Source organism: Dipodomys merriami, unplaced genomic scaffold (genome assembly GCF_024711535.1).
Source record: "Dipodomys merriami isolate MVZ:Mamm:240054 unplaced genomic scaffold, mDipMer1.0.p SCAF_16, whole genome shotgun sequence".
Classification (NCBI taxonomy): domain Eukaryota; kingdom Metazoa; phylum Chordata; class Mammalia; order Rodentia; family Heteromyidae; genus Dipodomys; species Dipodomys merriami.
The window spans coordinates 33,628,644-33,654,739 of record NW_027202937.1 but is presented as its reverse complement, the minus strand read 5'-3'; the positions used below and the strand labels follow the sequence as shown (position 1 = coordinate 33,654,739).

Sequence of the window (26,096 nt, the reverse complement as noted above, 5' to 3'; positions counted from 1 at the left end):
GCGAGGAAGGGGAGCGTTTCCGGCGCTGCACAGACTCGCACAGGCGCGCTGCTCCGATTCCCACCCACCCTACACAAAGTCTTTTCGCGGAGCCGGAAGTGGGCCAGTTGCGGCCCTGGCGACTGGCATTGAACTACAATTCCCGGCGTGCCTCGCGAAACGTTGCCTACTTCTGAATAACCTAAAAAGAACTACATTTCTCGAAGGTCCGCGCGAGACGCGGCTTGCGGCGGGGCAATCGGTCTCGGACTACAGGTCCCGACGTGCTATCTGCCGCGTTTCCCGCGGCCGGCGGAGGGCGCGCCGACGCGGGAGCTCCGCACGTGAGGCATGAGCGGCGCCCTCCCCCGGCCCGCGCGCGTCCAGCCGCCTCCCCGAGCTAGGGTCGCGCGGTACGGGGCCTAGTGGCGGGCCTCGGAGCCCTCGGTATTTTGGTGGCAGGTGAGGCCGCGTCGGGCAAGCGGGGAGGGCGGCGGCCGCCATGGAGGTGAGCGGGCCGGAGGACGACCCTTTCCTGTCGCAGCTGCACCAGGTGCAGTGCCCCGTGTGCCAGCAGATGATGCCCGCCGCGCACATCAACTCGCACCTGGATCGCTGCCTGCTGCTGCACCCTGCGGGGCACGCGGAGCCCACAGCCGGGCCGCACCGCGCCGGAGAGCGGGCCAAGGGGGCCTCGCCTCCCGGTGCCAAGAGGCGGCGGCTGTCGGAGAGCTCGGCGCTGAAGCAGCCGGCCACCCCGACGGCGGCCGAGAGCAGCGAGGGCGAGGGCGAAGAGGGCGACGACGGCGGCGAGACCGAGAGCCGGGAGAGCTACGACGCGCCGCCCACGCCCAGCGGCGCCCGCCTCATCCCCGACTTCCCGGTAGCCCGCTCCAGCAGCCCGGTCCGGAAGGGGTCGGGGAAGCGGCCAGCGGCCGCCGCCGCGGCGGGCAGCGCGTCTCCCCGCAGCTGGGACGAGACGGAGGCGCCGGAGGAGGAGGCGGGAGGCGACGGCGATGGCGAGGGAGACGGGGACGCAGACGTAGATGGCGAGGACGACCCGGGCCACTGGGACGCGGACGCCGCCGACGCCACCTTCGTGGCCGGCGCGGGCCGTGCGCATCCCCGGGCACTGGCGGCGGAGGAGATCCGACAGATGCTGGAGGGCAAGCCGCTGGCCGACAAGATGCGCCCAGACACTCTGCAGGACTACATCGGGCAGAGCCGGGCCGTGGGGCAGGAGACGCTTCTCCGGTCGCTGCTGGAGGCCAACGAGATCCCTTCGCTCATCCTGTGGGGTCCGCCGGGCTGCGGCAAGGTGAGTGCCGACCCATCGAGGGCCCAGCACACCGCTGTCACGGGCCAGGTGGGGTACAGTCCTCAGCATCCCGACACCTTACTCCCAGGAGAGGGCGCGGTGCCAGGTCCTCCAGTGGAGGCCGTGATGGGTGTGTAAACGTCACACATTCAACCCACCCAATTCCTGAGACACTTGCTGGGCGTTTTCTAAAGGCAGAAGCCTGTGAATAGTAGGTTTATGCGAAGTTGGGGATTCAGATTCCAAATGACCTTTTTGTTTCATTGCTCTTCTCTCACTCCTGGTTTTTGCTTACCTAATCCAAGGTAATAATATGTTGGAAGAATTGGAAGGGAACATTTATGTACATATGGAAAAAGCAATTACTTTTTTTTTCTATTGTGCTTCTTTTTTCTACTAGTTGTTGGTTTAAGAGTGGTTTTCAGGACTCATGAAATGTCTCTACCTGTGCATGTCATTTCCATCAAACATTTACATGGCTTTTTCATACTGTTTGAAGGAGCCCCAGTACCTTTTTCTGGGTTCAGTTCATGTATCAGCGTTAGGAATTGGCCCAAGTCCAGAGGAAGGTAGTAAAGATAAGATGTTATGGGTTCAGAGAGCATGTCATTTGAAAAATACTTGAGAAAAAAAATGTGGAGGAGAGGGTAGTCCTGGAAAGAGGAAGTTGAAATGCTTAACTGTAGGATGCTCTTTCCATAGAAGAGGAAGGAGAATGAGCCCAAGTGTTGGGCTTTCCTAGCTTTGAGGTTCAGACTCTTGCATACACAAGAGCATTCAAAATTTATCTCTTTACCACACCTCTCCTCCAAGTCCCAAAATGCATCACTCTCTTTTTGTGGCTTGATTGTATTCATGTCCCTTTGGCCAGGCATAAGTCAGGTGTGTATGTGTGTGCTGTGAACTGAATCCAAGACTTTGCATACATGTGCTACGCATGTACTCAGTCTATGAGCTACACTTTCCACCCTAATAATTCCATGTTGACATCTGCCCTGCCCCCTCTGAATTTAGTTGTTACCCCATTTAGTGAGCATTGGAGTCATTTTGAAGTATTTATGTAACAACCTTAGAATGAATAATCTCATATTTGGTGGTCCCAAACTGCAAGTCAGAAGTCTGCAGGGAGATGTGGATGTGTCATAGAAGATTTAGTGAAGTAGAGTTTCTACTGTCTGCTTATCAAGGCAGTTGGTGCTCAGTCACATCTTAAGTGACATGAGACCCCAAGTCTAAAAGGCAGACATGCTAGGATTTGTCAAGCAGCAGCCATGGTGTCTAATAGTGCTTTACAAAGTATCTCTGCCAGGCATCAGTGACTCATGCCTGTAATCCTAGCTATGCAGGAGACTGATACCTGATGATTACAGTTCAAAGCCAGACCAAGCAGAAAAGGCCGTGGGACTCATCTCCAATTAACCACCAAGAAAACTGGAAATGGAGCTGTGGCTCAAGAGGTAGAGTTGTAGTCTTGAGCAAAAATGTTCAGGGACAGCTCCCAGACCTTGAGTTCAAGCCCTAGGACCAGCAAAAAAAATAAAGTATCTCCATTCAGGAACAGAATTATTTCTCTCATTGAATACTCCTCCCATTTTCCCCCCAATCTTCATAGTACAGTGCTAACAATAGTAATAGTATTAATAATGGCAGTGATATTTATTGAGTAATGCCAACAATATCAAAGTGCTGCTTCTAATTTCTTTCTTGAGTAGACATTTAGGAGTAGGCTGCTGTCATCTGAGGTACTAGGGAGTTACTGGCTCTCAACTTAGAAACTATTCACTCCTTTTCTTGCCTTCTTGAGCTTCCTTTCTGAGCTCCAGTTCTAAGATCAGTCCTATCCTGTCCTTTAACTGCATCTCTCTTGGATGAAGGAAGGAGAATTTTCTCTGGTGAGGGGTCACAGCTGTTACCCAGGCTCTGCTAAATCAAGACAGTTGTTCTTTACTGGGATTCCAAAGATCTTGAGTTCCCATTAAAGGAATCACAGGGGTTAGGGACAAATGAGAAAAGGTCAGGATTAGCTTAATAGTTAGCTACTTTCCTGCTATATTTATAGTTCAGATCATCTGTGCCTCTGAATATTGTTTAGAGTTCAAGTTGCTTGATAGTGTTGATGCTGCTTTGTAATACCCACAGGTGCTGCTTGCTTTGTCTGATAAGTGTTTCAAACTGTGTGTATTTTTTCTAGACCACCCTGGCTCACATCATAGCAAACAACAGCAAGAAACATAGCATAAGGTTTGTGACATTGTCTGCAACAAATGCCAAGACAAATGATGTGCGAGATGTCATAAAACAAGCTCAAAATGAAAAGAGCTTTTTCAAAAGGAAAACCATCCTTTTTATTGATGAGATTCATCGGTTCAATAAATCTCAGCAGGTATATTAACTTCCTTTTCTGTGTTTTGGTAATTGTGTGCATCAAATAGAGTTTATGACATAACTTTAAAAAGTTAAAAGCACTATACCAATGCTAGAGACTTGTTATTACTAACTATATACCAAGAGGCATAAGCTTGTCAGTCTACTCTGTCCACACTTTCTCATGTTTTGGTAACAAGAAATTCTTGTCTGGTGTGAATGAAGTGTTTGCTATATCCCTGAACTGTCCATATCAGAAAAACAGCATTTAGTTCATTTCCAATTTCTAGGGAATTTTAATTTAAAATATTTAAATTAAATATTTTAATTTAAAATATTACTGTGAACATTTGAACTTGATTTTAAGATCATTAAGGTTTTTTTCCCCTCTATTACGTATTTTCAAACTTGAAATTTTATTATCTGTGACTTCAGGCTCTTATCCAGGTGAATGTCCTAAGATCTAGTCATTTATATTTATTTCAGTAGCTTCCAGGAATAAAAGGAAACTATTTTTTACAAACAAAGCCACTTTGGAGGTTTTTCTAAATAGTAAAACATTGTAGTTAGAACTGTTTCAAAAATTTCATAAACTTTCTCCTTTTCTGAATCTTTTTTAGGAAAAAACTCTTTAGAGTTCTTCCTGGCATTCTAGGTTTTATATGGGACCCTTGACTTACCTTAACATTTGCCAATAAGAAAGTACCTGCTAGTTACATATTCACAAAGTTTGTTAGGAAGAATAACAATGTAGTTGAGTACTTGTACTGAAAGAGAGTTTTAGAAAAGTAATCTTTTTGAAGCACAGCATTGGACAGAGATAGTTTAAGTTAAGTCATTTATGTTGAAACTAATTCTACTAAGAGTTATTCTATAAATAAGAGATCAGGTTTAGACATTAGCATCCAAGTTATGTTAGTTTAGGCTTAAAAACCAATAGTAACAGTCTTCCGGATGTTGTGTCCATATCAGATGCATACAATCTAAAGGTAGAAATTAGAAAAATGAAAGAATAGACAGCCAACTTACTTGGGATTCTGCAGGTGGCTACTGACTGGAATCATTTACTTCTGTTTTCCTCTCATGACTAGGACACTTTCCTTCCTCATGTGGAATGTGGGACGATTACGCTGATTGGGGCAACCACTGAAAACCCTTCCTTCCAGGTCAACGCTGCTCTTTTAAGCCGCTGTCGAGTGATTGTTCTTGAGAAACTTCCAGTAGAGGCAATGGTGACTGTTTTAATGAGAGCAATCAACTCACTGGGAATTCATGTCCTAGACTCTAGCCGTCCCACTGACCCTCTGAGCCACAGCAGCAATAGCAGCTCTGAGTAAGTTGACAGTGTGCAAGGCCAGGGGGTCTGCACCTCCCAGAGAATCTGGCATGGGGCCAGAAAGGGCTGGGCCTCCATGGAGAGCATTGGGAATGAGAAGAAATGTTAATCTGCCAGTAAAAAGACCTGCTGGATTTTACCAACAAGTAGATCATTCTGATCATTTTTTCCTTTCTTTTTAGGTGTATTTTTTAGCTTCTGATGGATGTGTTTATAATTTTCAAGCTTTAGTATTGTTTTGTTAATTTAGTTTTTGGGTGTTTGTATTTCTGCTTAAGGTTCTTCTATTTTACTGTTTTAAGATCTCAAAACTATGAGAAGTGTGGATTATTTTAAAGAATTATTTGGATAGTACTTACTAGATTTATAGGTCTTTGGAGATAAGGAATAGATCTAATAAATCTCTGTCCCATAGTTTATTATTATTTTTAAATATTATCATGCAATTAAGGTAATTAGCATACACAAAAAAACAACTTAGCTTCGTAAAAATAAAGACATTTTATCAGAAAATGACATTCCTTTTGGTGAATATGACCACCACATGAGTTCAGTTATGTACAGAGTATACATATCGTGGTTCATCAATTTGGTTTCCTGAATCAGAGATTTTCCTTTCTCTATCAGAACATACAAAAGACACTTACCTCCCTATTGACTGTAATAATGCCCTGGGACCATAACCTGGTTTGAGGAAAGGCCTTTGCCCTCATGCTGTGGACTATGCAGCTGCTTGTGTCTGCCCTGAGGCGAAGTTCTGGAGCCCTGTTTCTGTGAGGATTAACACACAGGCATAGTTGTTGGCTCAGGATTTAGGTTTCAGCAGTCTCTCCCTATGTCTAGCCACATTTGTTTCAGTCTCAAATGTAAGAAGAATGTTGCTATGCCTTATGAAAGCCTTACAACATTTGTCCATGGACCCCTGGGCAGAAAAAAGTTGCCTCATTTTGGAATATAGTAGTACTCTGACCATTAGGACTGCTGGCAGAAATGAGATGAAACCTGCTGGTATCAGTCAGGTTTGCTCATATTCAGGAACCCTTCATGGGTTAGGCACTTGTCAAGATCTGGGAAGGAGCTCCCGCTAGACCATGTGTAGAGTACAGTCATCCCTTAATATCTGCATGGGAGTTGGTTTGATGACCCCTACAGATCTAAAACTAGGTAGATGTTCAAGTCCCTAATATCAAAAGATGCAGTGTTTACGTAGAACTTAGACACATCTTCCTATATGCCTTAATTCATCTTTAGATTACTGTTTTATTCTATTTATTTTGTGGTGCTTAGGATGTACTTGGTCTCACCATAGGTAAGTGCACTTCCACTGAGCTACCCCCTAATGTAAATTCTGTGTTGTTTAAGGGAAAAAGATTCAAACGTACAGTATAGATGTATCTTTAAAAAAGATTTTTTTTTCAACCTGAGGTTAGTTAAATTTGAGGATTTGGAACTTGTGGATATAAAGTGCCAACAACAGCTTTTCTATAATAAAATTCTCATTATAGACTTATTAGCTGTGGTAAAGATAAGCTGAAAAAGAAATAATTTTTTTCTAAATTTCTGTGTATTTTTTCTGTATTATGATTATCATAGCTGTCTACAGTTTTATACCCTGTAATTTATTTAGTATAATTTTTTATTCATGTCATATTTTCATAGAATTGAAATTTTCAGATTTTCCTCTTTTGCCAGTCACTGTTCTGCCATAATTCAACTGAAATAAGGACATTATAACTGTGGATCATCAGGAAGAAAACATTTTTGCATTTTAAAAGATTTCCAGTCAGGCACCAGTGGCATCTGGTTGACATCTGAGGATCATGGTTCAAAGCCAGCCTGAGCAGAAAAGTCCTATCTCCAATAAACTCCTTAGAAGAAGCCAGAAGTGGCACTGTGGCTCAAGTGGTAGAGTGCTAGCCTTGAGCACAAAGAGGCTTGGGGATAGTGCCCAGGCCCCAAGTTCAAACCCATAATTGGCTGGGGGGCAGGGGAAGATTCCCAGCTAGTTGTAATCCTAGCAACTCAAGAAGTAGAGGGGCTGGGAAGGTGGCTCAGTGGTAGAGCGCGTGCCTTGCATGCATGAGGCCCTGGGTTCGATTCCTCAGCACCACATAAGCAAAAAAGAAAAAACCGGAAGTGGCGCTGTGGCTCAAGTGGTAGAGCGCTAGCCTTGAGCTGAAGAGCTGAGGGACAGCGCCCAGGCCCAGAGTTCAGGCCCCACGACCGGACCAAAAAAAAAAAAAAAAGAAGTAGAAATTGTGACAGTCCCAGTTCAAGACCAACCCAAGCTAATAAGCAAGACCAATTTCATCCAATCAGCTGAATATGGTGGTACATATTGTAATCACAGCTATTTGGAGGCAGAATGGGAAGATCTCAGTACAAGGCCAGCCCCAGGCAAAAAATATTAGACCCTAATAATTATAAGAAAGTAAGAGCTAGGGGCATGATTTAAGTGATAGAGATCTGTCTGATAAGCATGAGGACCTTAGTTTAAAACCCAGAACCACCAAAAGAATAAAAGATTTCAAGGAAATTAGCTAGCATTAAGTTTAAGCATCCATGAAAGAATTAAAATTTTAATTAGTTATTGAGACAGATATATAAGTTATTCTGAATCTGGTAACATTACAGATTTGTCAGAATATCTCTCATAGCCAATAGATGGTTTATTTTTTCCACTGTCATTCATTCAGAATTGCTCCTATTTAAGGCTTCCCTTCATTATCTCTTGCTTACTGATGTCCGCCACCTACTTCAGCAAGCTAAGAACTCAGGGACTTATTTTTCTCTATAACCCAGCACTATGTTCAGCTGGTTAGTGAGTGAATAAATCTTAGCTCTCAGGACACAAAACATAGCATATTTATTTGTATATTTTTGGCATAGTCCAGCATTAGGGATAACTACCCTTAGTATCAAGAGCCTTTCTGCAGCAGCAGGAAGCAGAGCAAAAATGAATTACTCAGCTAAGATCCATTAATTTGTCTACTTGCTAGCAATTCTGTCAAGATTTGGGTGATGTTTCAGGTCACAGAATAAAATCTTAATTGTAAGTGATTTCTTGAAAGAAGTAACCAGAATCTCATGGCTATAGGTAGTTAAGAGTGGATTATGTTGCCTTTTAGTTGTTGTGGATAAAATTTTACTTTCAAATCCCTGCTGCCTGGCATTAGCACATAAATCAGATTGGTTACACTGATGTAGCTAGAAGAGAAGACTCTTAGCTTTGAGAATTCATTTCTCTGGAAAGCTGTTGAGTATACATTTGGTATTTTGGTGCTCTAGGTAGCAACAAGTACATGTACACAGAAGTCTTAGGCTGAAGATGCACGAGGGATGAACAGGAGTAATGAATCCGAAGTTAAACAAGCTGCAGCTTTCACTATTCTTGCTTATACTTGAGCTAGGAGGCTCACACAGTATGCACACGAATATTCCCACTAGAGCACACTCAAAGGGGTTGGAAACCAACCTCCCTGCAAATAAGCTGAACTACAATCCCAGCCCAAGTATTTTTTATTTCCCTCTGGAACTCTGGGCCTCAGCTCAAGGCTAGCACCCTACCACTTGAGCCACAGTGCCACTTCCCATTTTTTTCTGCTTATGTGGTGCTGAGGAATCGAACCCAAAGCTTCATGCATGAAAGGCAAGCACTGTACCACTGAGCCAACTTCTCAGCTCCCAAGTATTCTTTTTTTGGGGGGTGGAGGGTGGGGTCTGGTTGTGGGGCCTGAACTTTGGGCCTGGGTGCTGTCCCTCAGCTCTTTAGCTCAAGGCTAGCGCTCTACCACTTGAGCCACAGTGCCACTTCCGGCTTTTTTCTTTTTGCTTATGTGGTGCTGAGGAGTCGAACCCAGGGCCTCAGGCATGCAAGGCAAGCTCTCTACCACTGAGCCACCTTCCCAGCCCCCAAGTATTCTTTTTAACATATTTTCCTTCTCTGTTTATTCAGTAGAAATGGGAGGTCCTGTATATGCTAGGCATTGGCTAAGGATTGCAAAGCACATTCCTGTAGCTGTTGAGGGTATGAGGTAGAATCAAGGCTGCTGAGCAAATAGTTTGCAATGCATGCTGTGTGCAGGGATGAGGTATAGAGAAGAGGCATCTAAAACCTGATGAAAGGATACCAAGTTGAGTTTTGAAGGACTAGAAGAATTAGAGATGAAATAGAAAGGTCCTTACATTTGTATGGTTCTTTAGCTTATATGGCTAGTTAACAATGCATTTTACTCACATGATACAGCTAAACATGCTGTCGCTATGCTGGATTAATTTGGGAGTCCAGAAAGGAATTCCATGGTCTCTAGTATGATGATTTTCTGCTATTGAAATTGAGAAGGTAAACCAGCATTTGTTCATCCTCAAGTATAGACTCTAAAGGATCACAGATACCCAGATCACCACATGTGTGTATTCAGAACACCTTGAAGAAGTTGTTTGGGGACCTTATAGTCTTGGCCCATGTCTGGGCAGACATGAACAGGGAGTGAGGAATGAGAAAGTAGAATTGCCCTCTTGACTAACCAGACAAGACTAAGAGTTGGTCAAAAGAGGTGAAAGGATATCTGTCCTGTGTGGTGCTATGGCTTAAATCACCTCCAAAGAGGAGCCCAAGCAAAAGAAAACCCTTGTTTCTATTTCCTGGAGTTCATTTCAATAAATACTATTTTATGTGATCAGAGGCATGTGCCTTTGTGCTGCCTCCCCTAGGAGTATCCTCCTTTGGTCCCACTGTGTGTGAATGTTTATATAGTTTTTCATGTCCTGGTATATTTTAGATATGAGAGAAAAACATTTGTGGTTTGTCTCTCTGATCATTGGCTTACCTCACTTAACATGATTTGTTTTAGGTCTATCCATTTTCCGGCAAATTTTATTATTTCTAATAGCTGTGTAAAATTGCATTATGTGTAGGTACCACAACTGTTTGATTCCCTCCCCCCCCCCCCAATCTATTGTAGGGCATTTGGGCTGTTTCCATAAGTTGGCTATTGTTAATAGTGCAGTAGTTAAAATGGTATCCTTTATGGTATCCTGGCATGTGATGTTCTGGATAGATGCCCAGGAGTAGTATAGCTGGGTAATAGGGAAGATCTGTGTTTACTTTTTGGGGGAACCTCCAGACCACTGTCTAGAGTGGTTGTACTAGTTTACATTCCCACCAACAGTGCAGTGGGATTCCTTTTTACCCACATTTCCTCCAGCATTTGTTGTTCAAATTCACAATGTTGACCAGTCTAACTAAGGTGATATGGAATCTCAGAGTTGTTTTGATTTGCATTTCCTCATATGTTTTGTTGCTATTACCTTTTGTGAGAAGTCTCCTTAGCTCTTTGCCCATCTGGTCATTGGTTTATTGGTTTTGGAAGGGATTAATTTCTTGGATATTTTGGATATTAGGCCTTTGATGTATTGCTGGTAAAGATTTTCTCTTAGTCTGTTGGCTGTCTTTCTAGTTTAGTAACTATGACCTTTGCAGTGCAAAAACTTTTATTTTTATATAATCCCATTTTTCAAGGCTTTTCTCCTATCTGCTGTGCCCCTAGGACTCTTTTCAAGAAGTTTCTGCCTATAAGATATAGTGTTTCTCCTACTCCCTCTTGCAGTAATTTCAAAGTTTCAGGTCTGATGTTGAGGTCTTTGATCCACATTGAGTTGTTATTAGTGCATAGTGACAAACAGGGATCCACTTTTGGTTTTCTGCATATAGATGCTCAGTTTTCCCAATACCAGTTATTGAAGAGGCTATCTTTTTTTCCATTGTATATTTTTGGCTACTTTATCAAATATCAGATAACTGTAAGACTATGGTTTTATTTCTGGGTCTTTAAGTCTGTTCCCTTGATCTCTGGGTGTTTTTGTGCCAGTTTCAAGCTATTTTGTTTAATATAGCTCTGTGGTAGAGCTTGAGGTCTGGGATTGTGGTACCACCAGCACTGCTTTTTTTGAGTACAACTGCTTTGGCTATTTGAGGTCTTTTGTTGTTCATATAAATTTTTGGATTGTTTTTTGTCTGTCTTGGTAAGGAACATCATTGGGATTTTGATGGGAATTGTGTTAAATTTGTAGATCATTTTTGGCAGTATGGCCATTTACATTTACATGTCTTCTGTGTCTTATGAGAACATTTGTCATTGGATTTAGGATGCATACTAAATCTAAGATGGGCTCATTAAGATTCATAGTCATACCTACAAAAGCTGTTTTCAAATTAAGTCATGTTACAGGTTCTAAAGATTAGGACCTATATCTTTGGGGTCACTATTCACCTCACTTCAAAGCCCAATCAGATTTATGGCATAGTACAATTTGGAAAGACATCCTTGGTCTAGCTCTACAATATAGCTATCACTAGTTCCTTTTTATTAGATGATAAACTATGGAAGCATAGAAGTATAGTACCACATTTTCTTGAGCGTCATCAGGGTTGGTTCCATATCTTAACTGTGGTGAATAATGCTGCAGTAAATAAACATAGTTGTGCCAGTAGCTTTAGTATGGCCTTGTTTGTGATCATTTGGGTAAATGCTCAGAAGTGGGATTGCTGTGTCATAGGGGAGCTCTATGTGGAGTCTTTTGAGGAACCTCCATACTGCTTTCCAAAGTGGTTGAACAAGTTTACACTCCCACCAACAATGCAATGCAATAGGGTTCCCATTTGGCCATATCCCCTCCAGCATTTGTCATTATTAGATTTTTTTGATTATAGCCATTCTAACTGTTGTGAGGTAGAATCTCAACGTTGGTTTGATTTGCATTTCTTTTATGGCCAGAGAAGTTAAGTATTTCTTCATGTGTCTATTGGCCATTCTTATTTCCTCTTCAGAGAAGTCTCTCTTTAAGTCTTTAGCCCACTTATTAATGGGGTGGTTGTTTCTTTGAGGATTTGTTTTTGGTGACTTAATTTTTTGAGTTCTAAGTATATTTTAGATATAAGGCCTTTGTCTGTTGTATAGCTAGTGAAGATCTTCTCCCAATCTGTGGGCTTTCTATTGATCTTGCTAGCTATGTCCTTTGCCATGCAGAAGCTCTGCAGTTTCATGCAATCCCATTTGTCCAACCTTGCTTTGATTTATTATGTTTCTGGGTCTCTATTAAGAAAATTTCAACCTGTGCCAAGGAACCCTAGAGTTTCTCCTATTCCTTCCTGTAATATTTTCAGGGTGTCTGCTTTTACTTCAAGGTCTCTGACCCATTTGATGTTGATTCTGGTGCAGGGTGATATATAAGGATCTAATTTTAGTTTTCTACAGATATTAACCAATTTTGACAGCACCATTTACTGAAGAGACTATCTTTCTTCCATTCTCTTTTTTTGGCCCCCTTGCCAAAGATTAGGTGGCTATCGGTCTGTGGGTTCATTTCTGGGTCTTCGGTTCTACTCCATTGGTCTTCGGGTCTATTCGTGTGCCAGTACCAAGCTGTTTTGATTACTGTGGCTTTGTAGTAGAGCTTGAAGTATGGTATTGTTATTCCTCCAGCACTGTTCTTTCTGCTAAGGATTATTTTTGCTATTCAGGGTCTTTCATTGTTCCATATGAATTTTTGGATTGCTTCTTCTATTTCATTGAAGAATGAGTTTGGGATGTTGATGGGTATTGCATTGAATTTGTAGATAGCCTTTGGCAGGATTGCCATTTTCACGATGTTAATCCTCCCTATCTAGGAGCTTGGGAGGTTTTTCCACTTCCTTAGATCTGCTTTAATTTCCTTTTTCAGATTTTTAAAGTTTTCTTCATAGAGGTCCTTCACTTCTTTAGTTAAGTTTATTCCTAGGTAATTTATTTATTGTGAGGCTATTACAAAAGGAGTTGCTTTCCTTATTTCAGCTGCGCTTTTCTCATTATTGGCATACCGGAAAGCCATTGATTTTTGAGGGTTAATTTTATACCCTGCTACTTTGCCAAAGTTTTGAATCAGCTTGAGTAGCTTGGGAGTGGAGTCCATTGGGTGCTTTAAATACAAGATCATGTCATCTGCAAAAAGGGAGAGTTTTACTTCATCTTTCCCTATTTGGATCCCTTTTATGTTTGCATCTTGTCTTTTTGCTGTAGCTAGGTATTCTAATAATAAATTGAAGAAAAGTGGAGAAAATGGACATCCTTGTCTTGTTCCTGATTTTAGAGGAAATAGCTTTAGCTTTTCACCATTAAGTATAATGCTGGCTGTAGGTTTGTCATACATAGCCTTTATTGTATTGAGGAATGTTTCCTGGATTCCTAGCTTCTCCAGAGCTTTCATCATAAAGGGGTGTTGGATCTTGTCAAATGCTTTTTCGGCATCTATTGAGATAATCAAGTGGTTCTTTTTTATGTGATGTGTTATATTAATTGATTTGCATATATTGAACCATCTTTGCACCCCTGAAATGAATCCTGTTTGATCATGGTGTATGATTTTTTTGATGACTTGTTGAAGTCGATTAGCCAAAATTTTGTTGAGAAGTTTTGCATCAATGGTCATCAAAGAATGGGTCTATAGTTCTCTTTCTTTGATGAGTCCCTGTCTGGTTTTGAGATGAGGGTTATGACAACTTCATAGAAAGAGTTGGGTAGTGAACTTTCACTTTCAATTTCATTGAAGAGTTGGGGGAGTATAGATGTGAGTTCTGCTTTGAAGGCCTTGTAGAATTCAGCAGTGAACCCATCTGGTCCTGGGCTTTGCTTGGATGGAAAGTCTCTTATTGATGTTTCTGTTTCTATTTCGATGCTTGATATGGATCTGTTAAGTTGGTTTGGCTTATCTTGGTTTAGTTTGGGCATGTCAATATTTGCTAGAAATTCTGGAATATAGATTTTTATCCAAAGGGATGAAGGAACAGTGTGTGGGTTGGGTGACTTTTGTTGAATTCTCTTTGTGGCAGTTGCAGCTTCATTCTCTGAAACAGAACCAGAATAGCAGAATGACTTATATTTTGGTTAGGACTTTAAACATCAAAGGAACCTATTTCCCAATTATATATAATACATACCATTTTTAAAGTCTTACTCAGTTGTCAAAGGAACCTATTTCTCAATTATATATAATACATACCATTTTTAAAGTCTACTCAGTTGTAGTAAATAAATGAACTGCTATTTGTAAATATATGATGCAATTAAGGACAAAGTAATAGGAAATGGATATATGCCAAAGTGCTAGTTTTAAGGTTGTCTAGTGGCAGGTGACTTATTTTTTCCTTTTAAAATTGAATGTAATATGCATGTATTTGGGATATTTGGAAATCAAGAGATCTGAGTAGGATACTTTTCAAATAATTAAAATTTTAAGTATGTTAAACTACACAGATTCAAATTCTGTTTAAAAAATAGAAGGTTAATAGCTGCTCAGTTGATTGAATCATAAGAGAATTTCAATGGATGGACATCATAGCTATTATCTATAGGTGTTGGAGATCGTGGGCTTTTTTTTTCCTGTATGTTCACATGACTTTTTAAAAATACATTTTCACTCTGAGATGATGAGCAAGTTGAGCTATCATTGAATGCTTATTATCTACCAGCTATTGGGAATACAACCAAAGAACAAAACTTTATTGCTGTCCTTGAGGTACTCAATATTTAGAGGGGATGGAGAGGTGACTGGTGGTCACCTCTCAGAATCTAGGATGATTCTGTTGTTAGTATTGTTTTCTTGCTTATTTTACTCCTTTTCTGTCCTCAGGAGGTTCAGGTTTTTTGTAACTTGGGTGCTTTCCAAGATAGTGGAAGGCATTGCTTTTAGTAGTTCTGAGGCAGAAACAAGGTATTAAGGCAATTTGGGTTTTCTCTGCACATATACCACACATAGACTCATACACACATGCCATTCCTGGTCAGGTATATCCTGGGCTACCACTCTAATGCTGCTCCTCTTCTACCACCACCACCCCCCCTTTTTTTTTTTTTTTAACAATACTAGGTTTGAACTCAGGGCTTCATGCTTTTCCTTGGCTTTTCAAGCAAACTGGTTTTCTGCCACTTGAGCCACACCTCTCCCTCTGGCTTTTTGCTGATTAATTAGAGATAAGTGTCCCAGAGACTTTTCTGCCTGGGCTGGCTTCAAACTACAATCCTCAAATTTCAGCCTCCCTAATAGCTGGGATTACAAGTATGAGCAATCAGTGCCTGGTTCCACACATTGTCATTAGAATGTATTTTGGTATTTTCTTTTAAGCTCTCTTCCAGAAAGTCTTGTTTCTGGCTGAGAAATTATTCCTTAGGTTTTAAAGAGTGCAGCCCTGGATGTGTTGTAAGTCCTCTGTGAGGTGTCTGTCTGTTGCCATTAGAAGGAAGGAAGATGACTCTGGGCGTCCAACCAGAACAGTGAGGCTCAGGTGAACATCATAACTCCGAAGAGAAACAATTGATTATTGCAAGGCTAAGTCGAACCGGGTGTCTTACCTGTGGTGAGAGGAATTTGGGACATTTTTAGTAAATAAGGGAATAATAAATAGGTCTTTATAAAATTAGACAAATCTTTTGGTGAAAATCAAATATATTTGGGCATTATTCACCTAGTGAAGTAGTCTGTTTGAATGTGCAATAAGAAATTCTATGTTGACCATAGCAGACAAGCTGGACACCCTGCTTCAGAACCTCTTAGCTCGGCCCAGTTAATGACTGGAGATATTATCAGCAGAAGATTAATAATGATATGAGTTAAACTGTAAATTTTTTTAAAGATTAATCTTTGCTTCACAAATGTGCAACTAGCAGTTCTGACCTTTATAAGTAATGAAAGGTGCTAGATAGCATATGTAACTATAATGGAAAGAGAAACGTTTGTTGAATCAGACTTGAAAGCTAATCATAGACCTTCCCTATGATAGTCCAAACATAGAAACATGATTGTAAATTTTAGCCCTGTCATTTGGAGAGAGGTGTAACCTAACAGCTAATTTCTTGCCAAGTTTTCTGATCAGTTCTCAAGCTAGTGAAACCTGATACCCTCTCTGCTATTCTATACATATTTTGTGTGACTGACACCCTCTATGAAGTAGCCTACTGCATGCAGTAGGGAAATGCATTCTAGGTACTACTATGCACAGAGTTACCAGGAACTTCATTTGTTGTTTTTAAAATAAGGATCTGATCTAGAAATTATTATTCTAATGTAATGCTGTCTCTTCTGTGTGGAAGGTGATCAAAACATTCTGGTATCTTCAGGATATGGTTTGACCTTCAGCCATATTTTCCATACACTAATGAAGTGTGAACATTTCTAACAAAGTTTTTGTTATTCTATTTCGCACAGCTTATATGAATGAATTTTCACATTGAAGGTAACATTGTGGCTCATGAGTAGTATACCATTCAGTATATGATTTGTAGTGAACTGTCTCATTGATGAGATACCCTTAAAACTTATAAGATCTGGTCAATTTTTTTTAATTTAAAATTTTATTTTATTTTATTTGAGAACATACTGTACAGAGGGGTTACAATTACCTGGGCAGGATAATGCATACATTTCTTACCAAGCATTGCAGCCTCCTCCTTTGTTTACCCTTCACCTCCCTTCCCAGCCACCCCCCTCCCCCCCACCCAATCATACCCCCCTCCCCCCCACATCGACATTGTAAAGCTGGTTTTGACATGACATTTTGTACTTCTCATTGTTGCAACAGGTCCACCTGAATCCTTAAACGACTTGTTTGTCCCCATCTCCTCCACATGTTATACTGACATCAAATATAGTGAAAGCGGGGGTTACACTGTGGGGGAGGGACATACAAAGCAACAAAGAAATAATCTTATAAATGCGTTAGAAACACATGCATGAAAGAAACGAAAACATTAAAATACATAATTTAAGGGTTCATTTTCCTAACATCACATTATCTGACCTTTTCCGCTTGACTCATACCTATACTAGATATTGCAAATAAGGGAAACCATGGGACCTATGTTTCTTTGGGCCTGGCTTACTTCACTTAATATAATTTTTTCCAAGTTTTTCCATTTCCTAACAAATGGGGAAATGTCATTCTTTCTGATGGAGGCATAGAATTCCATTGTGTATATATACCACATTTTCTTGATCCATTCATCTACTGAGGGGCATCTGGGTTGGTTCCATATCTTAGCTATGGTAAATAATGCTGCAATAAACATAGTTGTGCTGGTAGCTTTAGTGTGGTCTTGTTTGTAAACATTTGGGTAAATGCCCAAAAGTGTGATGGCTGGATCATAGGGGAGATCTATGTGAAGTCTTTTGAGGAACCTCCATACTGCTTTCCAAAGTGGTTGAACAAGTTTACATTCCCACCAACAATGAAGTAAGGTTCCTTTCTGTCCACATCCCCTCCAGCATCTGTTGTTGTTAGAGTTCTTGATTTTTGCTGTTCTAACTGGAGTGAGGTGATATCTCAATGTTGTTTTGATTTGCATTTCTTTTATGGCTAGGGATGTTGAACATTTCTTCATTTGTCTATTGGCCATCCTTCTTTCTTCTTCAGAGAAGCTTCTCTTTAAGTCTTTCGCCCACTTATTTATTGGGCAGTTGTTTCTTTGAGGATTTGTTGTTGGGTGGTTTAATTTTTTGAGTTCCAAGTATATTTTAGATATGAGACCCTTGTCCGTTGTATGGCTAGTAAAGATCTTCTCCCAATCGGTGGGCTTTCTATTGAAGATCTGGTCAATTTTTACTCTCCAAAATGTTTCATTAACAATATGAGTTCAGAGGGGACAGGGGGAGGCTGTGAAGGGGAAACAAAGGAGGAGGCTACAATGCTTGATAAGAAATGTACTCATTATCTTGCCCATGTAATTGTTACCCCTCTGTACAATATTTTCATACAAAAAAATTATCTTGGAAAAAAAAACAATATGAGTTCAGAATCAGAGGCAAAAGCCTAGACCTAAGGTGGCTTTTCATTCAGCCTCACTAAGAAATTTACTTTAAGATGTGCTGTGGAATAAGTGTGTGACCTGAGTGACAATAATACTGATTGTGTTACAGGCCCTCTGTGTTTATAGAAGATAAAGCTGTAGACACCCTGGCATATCTCAGTGATGGGGATGCCCGCACTGGCTTGAATGGACTACAGCTGGCAGTGCTGGCCAGGTTGAGTTCTAGGAAGATGTTCTGCAAGAAGAGTGGACAAACCTATTCTCCCAGCAGAGTTTTGATCACCGAGAATGATGTGAAGGAAGGCCTTCAAAGGTCCCACATACTATATGACCGAGCAGGTGAGTAATTGGAATGTGGAGAGAGTAATACTAGGGAAATAAGTGTGAGTACAACGTGCTCATTGCTAGGTGTCTAACCTACTGGGTCCAAAGTTTGTCCCTCCTACTCAGTTGGATCTGTATATAGAATTAAACCTCACAGGATTGACTTTCCTGAATAAAGGCATAAAGCAGAAGCTCCCAGGATAAGAATCAAGAGGAATTTGAGGCTTGAAGCTTTAGGCTTCCCTGTCATTTAGAAACTTGTTAGATATTTCCCATTCCTCACTAGTAGCACTTCAGTTGACAGTAAGCAGTTCTTGGCATCATGTCAGTACGTAACAAGAAAGCTTTTGCAGTAAATAACTTCATTCTCTTGAAAGTTAAATTCTTTATATCTAGAACCTAAACTAAAAGTTACATGTTATAGGTCTTGATGCTTTTGTTTTGTAGTAGCTTTGAAAATTTAGTTTTACTATGCATGGAATTGCATTTACAGATGGCAGGCATATATAGGGCAGACATACCAACTTACAAAATTCTTGAGCTGGCAATGTTAAATATTGTAGGTATGGCACATTTGGGTTTTTGTTTTTTTGTGTTTTGTGCTGGTCTTGGGGCTTGAACTCTGGGCCTGGGTGCTATCCCTAAACTTCTTTATTTGCTCAAGGCTGGTGTTCTACCACTTGAGCCATAGCTCCACTTCCAGCTTTTCAGTAATTTATTGGAAATAAGAGTCTTACGGACTTTCCTACCCAGGCTTGTTTTGAACCACAATCTTCAGATCTCAGCCTCCTTGATTAGCTAGGATTACAGGCATGAGCCACTAGTACCCAGCACATTTTCTTTTTTTTTTTTTCTATAAAAGAGGTGGGAGATTAAGTTAATTTACTATAGATTAGGCTGGACTCTGGGGCTTTACCATTTGTATGACTCTGAATGCAGTCTTAGTGCAGTAACTGGAATACAATTTCTATATCTTTAAAAGACCTTCCATTTTGAAAAGGAAGCTGATAATTGGACACTACAGGCCTACAATTGACTATGCTGTCTCTGCTGTTTCCTGATGATGGGAAGTGCTAGCTAGCAAAGAGCTAAAAGGACTGAAGACTAATTCCAAGCACTGCCTCCCCTGAGTAAACTTGTTTGCTGCTTGTTCTCAGTGACCAGAGCTCTGTGGCCTTAATGCCCTTTGGCTAGTGTTACTGTAGGGTGTTAATTAGTGCTAAAAGCACACCAGACACTTTGAACACACAATCCTATCTGTGTTCTGATCAGAACATTTCTCTCTCCAGGAGCCTACTCTTGAATGTCATGTCAGTGCTTGAAAAGTAAAATATCTAGATGTAAAACTTTCAAGAAATGGAAGAATTCTTACATGCTGGGCTCTCCCTTGTTTGTTTCTGAGGGTCCAGCGTGGTAGTCTTTCTCTTTTCTTGTGGGTGTCCCAAAAAGAGCTTTGTTTAGACTAGACTTTGATTTCAGAAAGAAATGAGATTTAGATTTTTGCTTTATCAAGCTATCAGTTAAAATCCATATAACATGACATTCACTAAAATTTGATTATTGAGTATAAATTTCTGAAAGTCCTCAAAATAGAAGTAGGAAATGAAGATAATTCAAGTCTGAGTTTGGCTGTTCCTCAAGATCATGTCCTTCCCTACTGTCCACATGTGCCTATACAACCCTGCTGAGCAGTCACTGAACTCACCTGAGTGTGTGTTACTGAGAAGAGTTACCCTTGGACCCTAGGACTCTAGGGAGCCAGGTGCAGTGGGTATCACCTTGATAGTAGCTCTTCACTGTCCCAGGAAGAATAGTGGCAGTGGAGGTTTCTCAGTGCCACAGCCTCTGCCTCTCATGTAAAGCACCCTCACCCCGCCCCACTCTAGTGCATCTGCTCCACAGGAGATTACAGACATGTGGAATGTACTTCCTATCCTTGAGAAGTGTTCTCTTATAGGCTATTCCATAAAAAAAAAGAATTATAGAAGCATTTTTCTGGGAACCTTTGGATTCGATTCTTAGGACTTTTTGTAACTCCACCGAGACAAACATCCCACCCCCAGAGTTTGTATTGTTTATTTTAATGTCATGTAATACATAGTTTCTCACTAGTAGGATCCTATAAGTAGTTTGTACATGAGTGAAGAACTTTGCAAATGAGAAAAAATTTTCTGCTGGGTATATACATTATTCTGTGTAAATAATATGAAATTTCCAGTTATAAAAAGCAAAACTGAAGGGTAGCATAATATAACAATAGAAGGTAACCCTGATACCATGTTTTTGTCATGTTTGCCTTGTGCAGGGCCTGTATTATTTAAAATAACATTATAAGGTTGCTGGTCTTGGTGACCCCACTTTTACCATTGAGAACCTTGAGGCATAAAGAGGATCCACAGCTTGCCCATGGTTGCATAGATAATGAGTTTGGTATTCAAGCCCAGTCTCTCTGGCTCCAGAGCCCATGGTTTGGCCCACTATACCATTGGGATTACCTCTCTCATTGACACAGTAAAGCTGAATGAGTAACCATGATAGAGCATATGCAGTTGAAGAAAGTGAGCTAGAGATGTTTCTTCTACCCATCCATACCTATATATTTTGCGAAGCCTAGCACTGTCTGGGAGAGGAACAAAGCAAAGGATATCTTTTGGGCAGCAGGATAAAATGGTGAGGGCAAGGGCTGGAACCATGTGGATCAGCCAGGACACTTTCCCAACTAGAGTTCATAGCTAACTATACTAGGAAAACTCTGGCACAAAGAATACTCAGTTTATCCATAGAACCCTAGTATCTGGGCTAATGCCATCTATCTACTCTAGGTATTCTCTTGTGTCATTAAGGCTCTGCCATCAGTATTTTGGGTGTTAGCCCTGCAGTAGGCCCGCATCTTGCCACTTGTTCTCATTTCCATCAACCAACTGTCATCTTACCAGCTGCTAGGATTTGTTCTGGGGCCCAAGTTCTACCCAGAACACAGTCCTATTGTTGACATGGCTTGTGATAAGCAGAGACCAGGTGCTTCTCTGGAAGGACTCAGAAGAACAGTACCCCATGCCCTTTTGGGAGACAGTGTTCTCTGATCTTCTGTGAAAGAGTAGTCAGAAAGTTGGGGAAATATGTGCAAGTGCCACTGCTTATTTTTTGTAATTGTTTAGCTGTCATGTCCTCCCTTAAATGTGTTTTTTGTAAAGTATTAATTTTTTTTCATTGGTTTTTTTTTTTGGGGGGGGGGGTGAGGAGGTAAGGGTAGGGCTACAATACTGTCAGGGTTCGAGCTACTTGCCCATGTACCAGTCCTCTTGAGATTCTGCCACATAAGTTAAGGCTGTAGTAAAAATGACCATGGGCTTTGAGATTAGGAAGGCAGCTGGAAATGACACAGAGGAACAAATGGGCTGTAACAGCTGTCCTACCACTCTCTTCTCCATCCTAGCGTCTGTGCCTAGGTCAACAGCCAGTTGTCCTCAAATAGACTATTGGGGCAGAGCATGAGACCGGGATGTGAGAGTGCTTCTCCCTCCACCCCTTGTAATGGCCAACCCACTGTTGTGAAAGAATTACCTTTCAGAGTGACTTGCTCCTTCCCTCCCCTTGCTTCTTATGTCTGAATGCAGGTTTCTCCATCTTCCCCCATATGGGACATGCATCCTATCCCAGGGACATCAGCCATGGGGCTGAGCCAGGCTTTGTTCCCCACTGAGTGAGATTTGAAGACAGTTGTCAAGCCCCATCCCTCCCATTGTTCCTAGCAGCCCACATCTCACACTGCAGCCCATGTCAGTATTGTTCTCTCTGGTGTACAGGAGAGGAACACTACAACTGCATCTCCGCCCTGCACAAGGCCATGCGGGGCTCTGACCAGAACGCCTCTCTCTACTGGCTGGCACGCATGCTTGAGGGAGGGGAAGACCCACTCTACGTAGCAAGGAGGCTGGTGAGGTTTGCCAGCGAGGACATTGGTGAGTGCTGTGGACGATCAGGGGAGGGCCAAGCAGCGTGAGGGAGGAAGTAGCTTCTTTTAGACTAAAAATGCAATGAAATTCTACTAGACATGAAGAAGGAAGCTTAAAAAAAAGCTGAACAGGAATTCATACCTATTTCATGGTGCATGTCTTCAAAAAGTCACTATTTTCTGCTTCCTGTTCAAGAATGTTTTTTAAAACACAATTGGCTATTCAGAGTATTGAAATAATAAAAGACAAACTTTTGAATTTGCTTTGTAGCCAGATACTAAGGTTTTCATTAGACAATTCCTGAGGCAGACTTAGAAGACACTGAACATTTAAAACAAAGATCAGCAAGGTGCTAGTGGCTCATGCCCGTAATCTTAGCTACTCAGGAGGCTGAAATCTGAGAATAGTGGTTCAAAGCCAGCCTGGGCAGAAAAGCCTGTTACTCTTACCTCCAATTAATTACCCAAAAAACACCAGAAGTAGATCTGTGGTTCAACTATTAGAGCACTAGCCTTGAGCACAAAAGTTCAGTCCTTAGGATCTGAGTTCAAACCCACCCCAGGACTGTCACAAAAAATAAAGAATAAAAATGAAAACAAAGATCAGAAAAGATTTCCTTTAAAGTCTCTGGTCTTTGTAAATGTTTTGTTTTTAATGTATCTGTCCTGTGATGTCTTCATGGCCTTTGCTCCTTATGTTTGTTGTACATAGTGTCTTTCTTACTAGATACAAAGTTTTTTATCCACAAGAAAATAATTTTTGACACTCTTTAAGTATTTCTTAAGTATACTGTGTCAGAGATAAGTTAATTTATTTTGCTAAATGGGACTTCATTGGTCACTATGTCTAATAATTGTTTATGGTCACAGCAGCATGCAGACAGTTTGGAATGATGTGCATTTGACTTAAACTTTCCTTTGTCTTTCTGTGTGTATGGCAGGCCTGGCAGACCCGTCTGCATTAACACAAGCAGTTGCTGCCTACCAAGGCTGTCATTTTATAGGCATGCCCGAATGTGAGGTAAAGTAATCAGCCCAGTTCTCTGTAAAACTGTCTCTTTGTGTTCTGTCCCTTTGTGAATTTTGATATATGTTTTGCCTTCACCATTGGTGTATCGGGCCTACTGACTAAGCTGCTTGGCTTTTAAATTACTTTGCATAGAATCTTGGCCTTCTGGAGAGATGACCTGGGTACAAATAGTACCAACAAGATCATGTTTTCAAACTATCTGTAGGAGTCCCAGAGCTCAGGGACAGTACTCCAGGCTTTCTGGGGTAGGGACAAGGGACAGAAAAGTTAGATTTGCTAACAGGAAGCCTTTGTACTTTCACCTCCAGACAGCTCTCTGTTCATCTGGTTGGTTTTTTTTTTTTTTGTATGAATAGTTTAAGAAAAAGTTCATATACTAAAAAGTTGTTCTGTTTAAGTGAGCAGCCCTGGTCTGACTAACCTCGTACCTCAGAGGAGTTTTTGTTGTTGTTGTTTTTTCCTCTGTGGTAGCTGGGTGTTCAGATGAGGTGAGAAGGAGGAAAAAACATGATGGGACTCAACAAGAAGGGTCATAAAACCCTCTGCCAAATAGGAACTTTCTGGCATCATCTTAGTAACATGTACCTTTCTGCATCCAAGGTGCTTCTGGCCCAGTGTGTGGTCTATTTTGCCCGGGCCCCAAAGTCCATTGAGGTGTACAACGCCTACAACAATGTCAAAGCCTGCCTGCGGAACCACCAGGGGCCCCTGCCCCCTGTCCCCCTGCACCTGAGGAATGCCCCCACCAGGCTGATGAAGGATTTGGGCTACAGTAAAGGCTACAAGTACAACCCCATGTACAGTGAGCCTGTGGACCAAGAGTACCTGCCTGAGGAGTTGAGAGGAGTTGATTTCTTCAAGCAGAGGCGATGCTGACTCTCAGGCAGTGGCAACAGAAAGAGGCTTCTGGCTTCAGGAAGGCCAGGAGGAAAAAGTCACTGGATGTTGGTGTTGGGTTGCCTAGTGGAAGTTAAAAAGAGACCAGCCTTTTGTACCAGAAACTTAAAGAGTTCTGTAGGCAGAGGTGGTTACTTCAACTAAATGTGTACCATTGAAATTGTGTTCATTTGCACTCTGTGCAATGGTTATGCTTATGAAAATATCTGGCAGCTTTGTGCAATGAATTAATGTTATAAGGAATTATCTATTTTGTCATAGTATTTAAGTCATAATGTCATTTCAGAATTGAGTTCAGTAGGGTTTTTTCCTTTAAAAAATGTATATTCTGGGTAGTTTCAATTGGTAAAAAAAATAATGTAATTGTGATTTAATACTGCATAGTGTTTTGGGTATTTTTTTTATATGCAAAGGTCTTATGAGCCAATAAAACTATTTCAAAGTACTCTTCAATTCTTTCATGCGTCTTCTGCCAGGAGTCAGTGTTTTTCACCTACCATTTCAGTAGTTATGGTGAGCAAGCAGATGAGAAGATTGGAGAGCGTAGGGAGATGTCAGTGGGTCATTTGAAAATTGACTTTAGTTTTTCACATAGCATCTTGCTATGTCACCCAGGTTGCCTTGAACCTGTCATCCTCCTGTCTCAGCTTCCTGAAGAGGGAGGGATTACAAGTGTGTACCGCCATATCCAGCTAATTTTAATTTTTTAAGAACTACTTGTACATAGTTTGAAGTGGCCTGTAAAAGACTTGGGTAATTCCTGGCCCATTCCTCCTCCTTTCTAATCCCTTCTTATAGTCCTGTATTTATTACTGCCTATTTTTTGTTTGTTTCATGAAGTTTTTTATATATATATATATGTGTGTGTGTGTGTGTTATATATAAATGTATATCCATATTCCTCAGTTTATATATATATATATATATATATATATATATATATATATATATCCTTATTCCTCCACTTTGTGTTCTTTAGATCCACTACTAATTGACACCATTTTGTGTATGTTCGTTCTCACAAGAAGTTGTTGAGCACCTTGTCTTTTACCCTTGATATGGGGTCTTCCTTGAGATCCTGCTGCCACTCTGGAATAGCTGCCTCTGCCTTTCTCTTGAGTAAGAATTCCTATTTTCTAGATGTAATGACCTGCTCATGGTTTAATACACTATTTTGGTGCATGTAGTTTCATCAGCCTACACACACACACTCACACTCACACTCATACTCATACACTGCAGAGGCTTTGTGACCAGTGCCCTCCCAACTGTTTCCCCTTCCTCTGGACAAGCTGTACTTTAGGATTTGGTTGTCATCTCAAGACTGTCTTCATTGTCATCCTGGAGGCTCCTCTGCCCCAACATGCATTGCATCTTCAAACTGCAGGACTGGCAAAGACCCCAAACCCTTAGTTGTGTTTGGTTGGGCTCCTTCAGCTCATAGGTCTTCCAGTGGTCTGAATAGAAGATACCTAGGAAGATAAAACACCCTTTCTTGTAGCCACTTTCTGTGTCTCTGAGACAGCTTCCAAATGGTGATCTTGACTGACCTCACTGAATTTTCTCCCATCATCTTTCCAGCCTCCAATATCATGTCACCATTATCTCCCTTGTTTGCTCTATTTCTAAGGGTGGATAGAAGTTTTTAGATTCTTTCACTGAGGCTTAGGAAATGAAATTAGATGCATGGCCAACCTATTAGTCTTATTGCTAGTTCATTAATGGATTCACAGATCAGTGTTTCCTTTATTGTTATGGGTTGAGGACATTTTCCAGTAAATGTCCTTGCAATGGAACCTGCAGGTAACATTAACTGGGAAGGGGCATTTCTACTACTTTGGCCTGTTTCTGAGGGGCCTGGGTCAGATGATACTACAGGCATAGGTACAGATGTGTGCCTCAAGTCAATGGACTATATATAGCACTCTCTCAGACCCTCTTACTAGACATGCACCATAGAGTATCACATATGAAACATGGTGCCTATCATCAGAGCACTGATACTGAGGAAACTAAAGTTCAATTCCTAATTTCCTAAAAGGGGTAGACTGAAAACA

General features: G+C 41.2%; 1 protein-coding gene across 2 annotated transcripts; it reads left to right on the top strand.

Moving 5' to 3' along the window:
• Positions 1-134: 134 nt before the first annotated feature.
• Wrnip1 (WRN helicase interacting protein 1) lies at positions 135-24,484 on the top strand. 2 transcript variants are annotated; one of them, XM_070024703.1, is made up of 7 exons: positions 140-1,297; positions 3,489-3,680; positions 4,753-4,994; positions 17,943-18,172; positions 21,964-22,119; positions 23,054-23,133; positions 23,743-24,484. In XM_070024703.1, exons 1-7 carry the CDS (start codon positions 482-484, stop codon positions 24,016-24,018), a joined length of 1,992 nt encoding a protein of 663 aa, XP_069880804.1. In that variant the 5' UTR covers positions 140-481; the 3' UTR covers positions 24,019-24,484. The 2 variants fall into 2 exon arrangements, with proteins under 2 accessions (XP_069880805.1, XP_069880804.1); XM_070024704.1 differs by lacking the exon at positions 23,054-23,133 and having other exon boundaries at positions 135-1,297; positions 23,743-23,890.
• Positions 24,485-26,096: the final 1,612 nt, after the last annotated feature.

Coding starts and splice junctions, on each gene's coding strand:
- Wrnip1 (XM_070024703.1), top strand. CDS start 482: ATGGAGGTGAGCGGGCCGGAGGACGACCCTTTCCTGTCGCAGCTGCAC. Junction 1,298..3,488: donor GTCCGCCGGGCTGCGGCAAG/GTGAGTGCCGAC, acceptor TATTTTTTCTAG/ACCACCCTGGCTCACATCAT. Junction 3,681..4,752: donor GGTTCAATAAATCTCAGCAG/GTATATTAACTT, acceptor TCTCATGACTAG/GACACTTTCCTTCCTCATGT.